This window comes from Crassostrea angulata, chromosome 6 (assembly GCF_025612915.1).
Source record: "Crassostrea angulata isolate pt1a10 chromosome 6, ASM2561291v2, whole genome shotgun sequence".
In the NCBI taxonomy this organism is placed as follows: domain Eukaryota; kingdom Metazoa; phylum Mollusca; class Bivalvia; order Ostreida; family Ostreidae; genus Magallana; species Magallana angulata.
In genome coordinates, this window is record NC_069116.1 from 60,250,768 (window position 1) to 60,262,510 (window position 11,743).

At 34.1% G+C, this 11,743-nt stretch overlaps 1 protein-coding gene across 1 annotated transcript; it reads right to left on the bottom strand.

The window, feature by feature from the left end:
- Positions 1-9,507: 9,507 nt before the first annotated feature.
- Positions 9,508-11,474, bottom strand: LOC128187651 (uncharacterized). The gene is made up of 2 exons (XM_052858059.1): positions 10,574-11,474; positions 9,508-9,554 (listed from the first exon to the last, which is right to left on the bottom strand). Exons 1-2 carry the CDS (start codon positions 11,472-11,474, stop codon positions 9,508-9,510), a joined length of 948 nt encoding a protein of 315 aa, XP_052714019.1.
- Between the last annotated feature and the right edge of the window lie 269 nt (positions 11,475-11,743).

Consider the following 11,743-nt stretch of genomic DNA (forward strand, 5'->3'; position numbering starts at 1 on the left):
GCATGGATAATTCAGTGTTCCATTTCTGGATGGCATTTGGTATAATGTCTCTACTATTAATAAAATTGTACAAGGTTTTCGAACATTTTTCAAACAGTAAAACATAACCAAAGTAAAATGGAAGGTATGGATAGTCATCTTTTTTAACATCAGATCTTTTTATAGAATGAGATCTAAGGAAACTAGATATTGCATTAATAACACTATTGTAGAGCATTGTACATATATTAGACAGTCTATAATTTTGTACAAAATCACGCTATTTCAAAAAATGACCAACCTAATCTAGAAAATCACCTATAGTTTTAATACCATGTTTATACCAGTTATAGACAATGATATGTTTATTACCAACACATATATTTGTATTGTTCCATACTGGCAAAGCACATACATTTGTTGTAGATACTGAATTGTCAATTGTTCTTAAAACTTTTAACCATGAGTGTAGAACATCTTTCCAAAAAAAGTTGCAATGAATTATTATGTTTTGTACATATTTGTTACCAAAGTCTAACAAATGTTTTACCACTTTGTTACCATGAATATCTAAAAAAAAAAAATATCTATCCATGGTTTGTTATCTTTTGTTAACCTCTTGATCCTAGAACATTTTAATGACACTGAAAAATTGTTAATATCCAACATTTTAATACCACCTTTTAAGTAGTCTTGAGTAATGAGTTGTCTTTTGACTTTATCTATTTTTGAATTCCATATAAATTCATAAAAAAAGATTGTTAAGGGAAGAAATGATATCTTTATCTGGACTTGATAAGGAAATAAAAAGATGATTGAGTTTTGGAAGAAGTTATGTTTTAACTACAGTAACTCGAACAAAAGGAGTAAGAATTCTCCTTTTCCACTGTTGTATTAAAGCTTTGATTTTAGGTATTTGAACACTATAATTTAGACTAACAATTTTTTCTAACTCAACAGAGAATTCTATTCCCAGTAGATTGAAATTTGTACATCCCCACTCCAGTTTCCATCTTGTATGACGGTATACTTGTTTAGAGAACTTTTTTGAACCTATCCACACAATTTTTATTTTGAACTGTTTATCTGCAGTCCTGAAAAAGATGAGAAAAGATCTATGGTATCAAGAGCAGCGAAAAGGGATTCTGAAGAACCATTAAGCACCAAGGTTGTGTCATAAGCATATTGGGATATTTTATGTTCTTTTCCATTGGCTACAATGCCTCTAATATTTACATTTTGTTTAAGGAGGATAGCTAAAATTTCTGCACAGAGAATAAAAAGATATGGGGCAATCGGGTCGCCTTGTCTACAATCTCGATATATAGGGAATTGCTCAGATAGCACACCACACTGTAAAACAGAAGCTGTAATCTTGGTGTTAAGGATTTTTATCCAAGTGATTATGTTTTCACCAAAACCAAAATATTTTAAAACTTTGTAAATAAAGTTCCAGGAGATAGAATCAAAAGCTTTCTCAAAATGTATGAGCACAAGTAAACCAGGCATATTTTTGGACTCTGTGTAGGATAATAAATCATAGACAAACCTAGTATTTTCACCAATATATCGACCCTTAATGAAGCCAGATTGGGTTTCTGATATTAAACAATCTAAGGAGGATTTGATTCTATAACTAAGGCACCATGAGATAAGTTTATAGAGAACATTCAAAAGAGTAATTGGGCGCCAGTTTTTTTTAAATTGTCTAGGTTTGTCACCTTTCGGAAGACATGTAATGACTCCAAGTCTTTGCCATATAGGCAACTCCTTAAACAGTATCCTTTAGTTGTGTGATATTATAGGTGAATTCCTTTGGACAGGAACTATGATAGTTGGTGTCCTTTAGTGGTGAACTATGACAGGTGATGTTCTTTAGATGTGAACTATGAAAGATGGTGTTCTTAGGATGCGAACTATGACAGGTGGAGTCTTTTGTATGTGAACAATGACATGTAGTGTTCTTCAGATTTGAATTATGACATGTGTTGTCTTTTAAATGTATACTTTGACAGTGGTGTCTATTTGATTTAAACTATGACAGGTGGTGTCTTCTAGATGTGAACTATGACAGATGGTGTCTCTTCGATGTAAACTATGACAGTTGATGTATTTTAGATGTGAACAATGACAGGCGTTGTCCTTCATATGAGTAATATAACAGTTGGTGTCCTCTAGAAGTGTTCTGTGACTTGTGATGTCTATTCGATGTGAACTGTGAAAAGTGATGTCTTTTAAATGTGAACTATGAAAGATGGTGTCCTTCAGTTGTGAAATATGACAGTGTCTTTTAAATGTGCACTATGACATGTGGTGTTTTTTTTTAGATGTGTACTATGACAGGTGGTGTTTTTAGATGTGTACTATGACAGGTGATGTTCCTAAGATGTGTACCATGACAGATGGTGTTTTTAGATGTGTACTATATCAGGTGATATTCTTAAGATGTGTACCATGACAGATGGTGTTTTTAGATGTGTACTATGACAGGTGATCTTCTTAAGATGTGTACCATGACAGTTTGTGTTTTTAGATGTGTACTATGACAGGTGATGTTCCTAAGATGTGTACCATGACAGATGGTGTTTTTTAGATGTGTACCATGACAGGTGATGATTTAAGATGTGTACTATGACAGATGGTTTTTTTTAGATGTGTACCATGACAGGTGGTGTTTTTTAGATGTGTGCTATGACAGATGGTGTTTTTTTTAATGTGTACTATGACAGTGGGTGTTTTTAGATGTGTACTATGACAGGTGCTGTTTTTTTAAATGTGTACTGTGACAGATTTTTTTAAATGTGTTCTATGACAGATGGTGTTTTTTCGATGTGTACTATGACAGGTGCTGGGTTTTTTTTAGATGTGTACTATGACAGATGGTGTTTTTTTTTTTAGATGTTTACTATGACAGATAGTGTTTTTTAGATGTGTACAATGACAGATGGTGTTTTTTTTAAGATGTGTACTATGACAGGTGATGTTTTTTAGATGTGTACTATGACAGATGGTGTTTTTTAGATGTGTACCATGACAGGTGATGATTTTAGATGTGTACTATGACAGATGGTTTTTTTTAGATGTGTACCATGACAGGTGGTGTTTTTTAGATGTGTGCTATGACAGATGGTGTTTTTTTAATGTGTACCATGACAGTGGGTGTTTTTAGATGTGTACTATGACAGGTGCTGTTTTTTTAAATGTGTACTATGACAGATTGTGTTTTTTTTATGTGTACTATGACAGGTGCTGTTTTTTTAGATGTGTACTATGACAGATGGTGTTTTTTTTTTAGATGTTTACTATGACAGATAGTGCTTTTTAGATGTGTACAATGACAGATGGTGTTTTTTTTAAGATGTGTACTATGACAGGTGATGTTTTTTAGATGTGTACTATGACAGATGGTGTTTTTTAGATGTGTACCATGACAGGTGATGATTTTAGATGTGTACTATGACAGTGGGTGTTTTTAGATGTGTAGTATGACAGGTGGTGTTTTTTAGATGTGTACTATGAAAGGTGGTGTTTTTTTTAGATGTGTACCATGACAGATGGTGTTTTTAGATGTGTTCTATGACAGGTGGTTTCTCTGGATGTCAACTAAGACAGGTGTTGTCGTTTATACATTTAGCTAGATGTGTTGGCGTCAAGTAAGCTTTGCAGAAATTGTTATTATAATATTGAAACACAAAGAGTGTTACTAAAGGAATGTTTATTTTTTAGTACCATATTCGTTATATGTATGCCTTAAAGGGCTATTTTCCAGCGCGAAGCGAATAAAAATAAGGGAAAATATAATTTATACAAAAAGCACGAAAGTCGAATTCAGCGACAAAATATATTGAACTTTCATGCACATCAAATTAGCAAAATTCATAAAATCAAATTTCTAATTTTTTTTTAAAATTATTATGGTTTATGATGTTTTTATATCTAAAACTGGTAGATAGCCCTATAGAATAGGTTATTAGACCTCTGTATCTGCCGCAAATCGAGTCAAGCCTCTTAAGGACCAGTCTGTGATAAACTATAGTACATAATATTATACGTGTTGTTCCCACCCGACAACGGACATATGCTTTCTATAAAACTATTGGTTCGTAAATAGGTTAATGTGAAAGTGTTAAAATGATTCAGGGATTCTGTTATCATCACCTTTTTTTAATGCTCAATGTGTTGATCATTTCTATGATGCACTTGTGCATGTTCACATGTGAGAGAAATCAGAGAGGTTTCGAAGGCGTATCTGTACTGTTTCAATAAGTTATAAGTATATGCATACAAATGATAAATTTGTCTGTAATGATATGTAACAGGGGTTGAAAAGTTAATGTCTTAACCGGGACTTGAACCCGGGGCCTCTGGCGTACCTCACAAACGTTTTAACCACTGAGCTATTAAGACCAGATATACTGAGGGACAGTCCCACATCTGTAAACCCGGTGACCGATACATTGTTGGGATGACAATTTCTAACCGGATAAACGGTTAATCGGTCGGAACGTGGTACATATAACCGGTTTCAAAATCAGTAAATGGCTAGTCGTTAGAAATATAAAAATGTTAAAATATTTTAACTTATTTAAAGCAATTTCATTATAAATTTAAATCTTTATCTTTCGACGCATTGATATTTGATCAAGTTACATGAAAATTAGAGACAGTTATGGCTGAAATTGTGAAGGGAAAGGGGCAACGGGTGTTAGTCATAAGACTTATAAAAACTTGTGATTGCAGTGTCCTTGTCTGTTTAGCTCTAACTTAACACGGCTCGATGGTCGTGGCCATTTTTTGGGTCTGTATTGGTCTCCTACAGAAGAAGAGTTCTGTATAAAATATAGGAAAATACCCAAGATATAATAGATAGAATGTAAGTATTTCTTCTGTACTAAATAATTGTGTACAGCTAAACAAATCATATCTTAAGATTTCAGGTAGATCTGACGGTTAATTTGGTGACCTCCTTAATCATTGATTAATGATATTAATGTCGAGTACATGTGTACTCTACAATTATTAATAGTGTACCTACTTTTACTGTGTTTATTTTACTTGGCTTTTTTTTCATTTAATAAGACATACTTTTTTTAATACAAAGCAAATGCTTTTATCTTTATCGGACACGTGCATCCAACTACTTTCATAAAGTATATATGTTTATTTCAAACGAAAGATGTAAAACTTGTTATATTGATAGGCAAACTTTAATCTACCCTTTGTTGGTCTGTGACTTGATAAGTTGAACTTGCTTCGAAATTGCTGAAAGGAAAATGATTACACAATTTATTCCTAAAAACTATTATGATAAATAATTAGTAATTTTATGACCTACATATCAACAGAATAACCTATCAACTTTTGATGACAGTAATTTAGAAAACTTTAGATTTTGAGATACAAAGACTTATATAGTTAACATCCGTCAACTGACGTAATCTTCCTATAAAACTATCGGTACATTCATTAGCTAATGTACAAGTGTTAAAATGATTCAGGGGTTCTGTTATCACCATCTTTTTATCCTCAGTGTGTTGATCTTTTCTATTTATCACCTTTGCATGTCCACTTGTGAGAGATATCTTAGGTTCCAAAGGCGTATCCATGGTATCCGTACTGTTTCAATGAGTTTTAAAAATATGCATACAGATGTCGGCAATGATATACTGTAAAACCATACATGTGTTACTCCAAAAATGACAATACGTCCCTAGTCATTACCATGTTTACGCTATCAATGGTCAACACATTACCCATAAGACCAATCTTAATATTTTGAATACGTTTTATATCCAAAACCCATTATTTATTAAAGAACATTTTCTTACGTTTCAAATTAGAAATTGAATACTTTCCTATATATTCTTACAAAGATCTTGTAAAGACGTTTACATAGTCTTTAAGTGGCTATGTCCATCCAGACTCCTTAATTGTCCGCAGCATTTCTAACGTCCACTTATCTTTACATTCGACAAGAAGGGAAATTATAATCAATAGGATACCAGGTTTACCAATTATAATAATGTAATAGTTTGTTAAACTTGTTTAATTTTTATCATGATTGTGTAACAAGAACATGGATTTTTTATTTATTTATTTTTTTATATGAAGAAAAACTGATCGCGTGAAAAAGAAGGTCGGATAATCTTGATGCACGTGCATGCTTGGAAAGTCTGTCAAAACAACGGATCGCATTTCATGATAATGTTGTTCGTACATCTATATCTAAGTATTTCTTGATTATACAGTGCAAATATACAATATTTTTAGTGTTACTTACAGAATAACGAGATATGTTTAAATGAATATTTTTAAAACTATAGAATAGACGAGTTATGTAGTGACGTTAATTATCCTATGGTTTACGTATTAGTTCCATGTTTCATCATTAGTAGTGATTTGAAATATATAGAAAAAAGACGCGGAGCGATGATCAAGCTGGACATTAAAATTAATTCATACTTTTTTGTAACATAGCATCTTTATATTTTGAAAGAATTCTATTATATTTGGGTTTGATTCAACTTTGACATTTTAAAAACATTTTATTCCATTCATTAATAATGTTATAAAGCAGGTTTAGTTCATGAAATCTCACATTAGCTTTAACTGCACAAAATCAAAGTTTTAAAACTATCCTGGTTTATGGCGTTTTTATTTCTAGAACTGGTTGAGACCTCTGTAAAATATATCCTAATTGTAACTACAGACTTCTATATCTGCCTCAAATCAAGTCAATGTTGACTCTCAAAACTGGTTTGAATCAGTCTGTAAAATTCTCTAGTATGTGTACAAGTAGTTCACACCCGAGAACTGAAGTAATCATCCTATAAAACTATCGATTCATTAATTAGCTAATGTGCAAGTGTAAAATGATTCAGGGATTCTGTTATCTGTTCTTCAATAAGTTGATCATTGCTATTTATCACTTTTGCTTGTCCACGTGTGAGAGAAATTACTTAGATTTTAAAGGTGTTTCCAGGCACGTAGCATCGGGGGAGGGGGGGCGGGGGGGCTGGCCCCCCACTTTTTCGGGCAGCAAAGATTTTTCTGAAATTTACATACAAAAAATTGAATTAACATGGAGTTGCCCCCCCCCCCCCCCACACTTTTCTGTGACCCTGGAAAAATTGGATTGAAAATAAGGAAATAAACAGTGAAATTGACCTGCTCTCTCTAACATTTCCTTTTTTTTTTTTTCTTTTTTTTTTTTTTTTTGCTCGTCAAGATTTTTTGGATTAGTCTGGCCCCCCTTCCTTCAAAACCGATGCTACGTGCCTGGTTTCATTGTAATTTCAGTAAAATAATGCGTACAAATGATTAATTTGTCTTTAATGATATATGATAACAATACCATATAAACATTTATCTCTTAACTATGTTTCTCCAAAAACGACAAAATATCCCCAAATATACCTGTCATATCTACCTTAAATTTTAGAAATGATTTTTGTAGCCATAAGCTGTTGACAAATATTTTCTATATATTTTTTACAAAGATATTCTTCTAATGGATATTAATGACGTCCAAAAGTGTCCATGGCCATACTGCCCCCTTTGCTCTAGACAATTTCTAATGCGCGCGCATGTTTACGTGTGACACAAAGAAAGATTGCATTCGACTGGTTGTAATGTGTAGCAATATTTTCTTGTTATAGTTGGTTTTTTGCCTAATGTTTGTTCACGGTAACATATGCATCGATATAAACCTACTTTGATAAAAAGTAACTCTGATCGCTTGAAAAAAAGTCCAAGCGATCTTAATGCACGTGCATGCTTGGAAAGTCTGTCAAAACACGAGTCGCGTTTCGTGTTTTGCTGTTGTTTCACCAGTATTTAATTATTTGTTGCATATACAGTACAAGTATACAAATGATTTCTTCAGATTCTTGGGTTTTACTTACCGAATACCAAGATAGATTCAGATGGATTTTTTCAAGACTATAAATAGACCAGATGCACCTTAAATGTTTGTCAGTGGTCGTTGTAGAAGAAATAATCCTATCCTGTCTCTATCCAGGAACAGGTACCACCTGTGTTGTGGCACATTTATTTTATTTTTTGGTATATTTAGTTTTAGAAATCTTGAAGTTAAACTTGAAAATCACCGTAACATAAACATCTAAACTTTGTCTCCTGTCTTCTTTCTAATTCTGATAAATACTTGACAATAGTTTATATTCTGGTCTTGAAGAACATGTGAAGCTTCAAAAGCTGACCAGGCATTGGAGCTTGATGGAACTTTGTGAGGCAATCCTTCATTTTCTTATAGAAGCTTTTTAAGATCAGTCAATTCATAAAAAGAGTTTTTATGATCTACTCTGAACTTAAAGTTTTATATAAGCGACATCGTTTTTGGGAGTTGATTTTAATCAACTCTCCTATGCAGTTACTCAGACAAAAAAGTGAAACAGTGTTTGGACCTCAGCACACATAATTGCCGCTGACAAGACTTAGTTCTTGAAAATAATTGATAAACTCGATGTAATGTATGCTAAAGCATTGTTTTTCAAGGAAACTTATTTATAAATACCTTGAAAATAGACAGATTTTAAATGGTACGAACAATTTAAATATTATTTGTTGTCGTATGTATTCCTACGCCAGAGTTCAATATACATGTAGTCTTGTTGAACTCGACGCTCGTCTTTCTCCGTAAATCCTTGTCGGAGACTTACGATGTCAGCCGAGCGTTTGGTTGAACGAGACTAGAGTTCAATATTGCTTGGATCCACACAATTTTCGAGAAATATTTCTATTACTGATACATAGTTTGATTGAATTAATTCTATCTTTAAATATTATTTAACATGATTCATATGGGGGTTTCTCGACATTCTTGTCGAAAAAGTCCAAAAATTCATAATATAAAAAAGTGCGTAATTCAAATTAGAAACTACATGTACTTGTCATGCAAAATAACATATCATTGATTTTAAAATAAATAAACATCGACAAAATCAACTCCCATCAGTTCTTCAGTACTTTGATTGAGTAAGTGCTTATCTAAATGAGCGTTTGTACATGTAGACATTTCTCGTGTAAAAATACTTAAACTTAGTAGTGATGATTAAAATTAGTTTAAACATTCGTCCATTTTTAGTTCTTGATTAAGCATTTGAAGTTACGTTAGTTTTCCTGTGGTTTTACATATTATTTCAATCATTCGTCATTAAAGTAGTGATTTGAAATGTACAGAAAAAAGATTTCAATAATCCAGCTGGACATCAAAGCCAATTCCTGCCATTTAGTAACATGGCATCTCTGTATTTTGAAAGAATTCTATTATTGCAGTTCGATTCGATTTTGACATTTTAAAAGCATTTCTTTCATTGATTATAGCAGACTATTGCTCTTAATGAATTGATAAAGCAGTTTTAGCTCACCTGAGCTGAAGGCTTAAATTAGTTTTTCTGATGATCGGTGAACGTTGTGACCAATGGCCTCTTATTGTATTATGCAGTCAACCAAATGACCTTCACCCATTTTTGTTTTCAAGGTTTGCATCAGATTCGGGTTTATATGTCTCTAATCTACTGCAAATTCCCTTTTCACTGTGGCAATGATAAGGACATCTAGTAAAAAAAAACAAATCACTCATTTTCGGCATTTATGATAGACCTTTTGACTAGGTCCTGAAAATTAATAATATGGAATTTCCATGACGATTATCACAAACAATGCTCAAACGTAGAACCTCATCAGCAAGTACATTGAATGAGGTAAGTATAATGACGTCTTTAACTGAAGATAACTTTAAAGAGAGTAATTAGACCCATAAAATGTTTTTTTTCCTTACTCGTAATAAATTATTCTTTTTTTAATTTATTCTAGTCCTTTAGGTTCTGAGTGTTACGTACATTAGCATTCTACATACCTAGACAGTATAACCTATATATCGAGACAGTAGAACATTAAGATACGTAAGGGATTAATATTCAACATGCTGAGTAACCCACATCATATATGGTTTTATATTATATTATATTTTGACCCCCCAGCCTCCTTAACTAAATTAGACGACTGGATATCACGTAATCCAATGTTTGTCATACGTTAATGAATATCAATTTCGTTTGTTATGTCATTATAAGAAAAGAAACTGAAAAGAAACTGATTAAGTAAATATTAGCAGACAACAATGGATAAGTCATCATCACTTGTGACGTCATATTTTAATTCTAAATTCTCTCAAAAAACGACTACTGGAGAGAGAGAGAGAGAGAGAGAGAGAGAGAGAGAGAGAGAGAGAGAGAGAGAGAGAGAGAGGGACAGACAGAGAGAAAGACGGACAGACAGACAGACAAAATGAGAAAGAAAGAAAGAAAACTGTTACAATTCTATGTCCATGTTAACCATGTTAATAAACAAAAAAGCGGTATTCATTTGGATTGTATTTATTTTTCAGTTAATTGAAGCATGTATATTCAGCAACAATCTTAAGCAAAACAAGTCCTTATATTACAAAGTGCTTTAACTTTAGATCGAAATTTACCACTCATTATACAGTACAGTATAAAATTGACAAAGAAGTTTATCAAAGCAAGAAAGTCAAAGAAGTCTCCTAAGGGAATGTACACGTTTTCGTACAAACCCGAGATAAACGAACACAACAGGACTAGTACTCCTTGGGGAAGTTCAGTAATCAAAAACAGGGTCACGATGGTGTACAGCAAACGGTTCGTTCTCCCCATCAACACAGTTCGCTTCCTAGTGGAGAAAGAAAAGGTCTGGCTTCTCCTGTGCAAGGAATGAACTAACGCCCCGACAAACACGATCATCAGCAGACAGGGCAGTAGCTTACCCACGATGGCGTACAGCAGAACATTGGTGTCCACCAAGGTGTGTGAGGCGCTGGTCGCCACAGCCGGGACGTTGATGACGTATATAGACTCGTTATTATCTAGAGTAAACTTCTCGACCCTGTGGGCAAAGGTGTTAGGGATGGAGGAAGCGACCGAAATAACGAGAGCGAAAGAAACCACCGCGGCGGTCTGGAGTCTCCTCGTCCTCTTTGAGACGTGGTGCCTGCTTCTTGATTGAAGGAATCGAAAGATGGTCAGAGAGACCCCGAGCCACACGCTGGCATTGTGGGACGCCAGGGTTATCTGGGAGGCGACGAGGCTGTAGATGACCCTGCTGTAGGACAGGTACTGGGAGAGCGGCTCGTTGTCGTCCCTGATGTAGAACAATATCAGCTGGGGGATGTACAGAACCATGGTGATGGCGTCGCTAATGGCCATCAGAGTCAGAATCAAGTTGCTGGAACTCCGCAGCTCTTTCGTGTTCAGAACGAAAATACTGACGATGTTGGCGAGGATTCCAATCACACAAACAACCAGGCTTGTGTAGCCATGGAATCGGGAGTATCCGTTAGCGATGTTCAGGAGCCAGGTTTGTTCCCCAACTAGCAGGTGCCCGTTTTCGGGGCTTTCATCATATAAATCGTACAGCGCCGAATACAGATCGACAGAAGCGTTAGCTGTGTCTTGCATGGTTCTGGCCAAGCAATCCGAATGATACGAAAGATGATTTTCAAAGCTGATTAAATAAGTTTCCTAACAGTTTTATCGGGTGAAAATTGAAGACTAATTGATTGACAGATGGGAAGGTTTTAAGAATTGAAGAGTTCGGTGGCATTCGCGTTTGAGTTGATCTAAGACTTCCGTGGGAGTTACCAAATAATCACCGATATATTAAATTCTATGTTACATAAAATGTTTTTTTTTTGTGTTATTCCATCTAAGAAAGATAACTTCTGTGT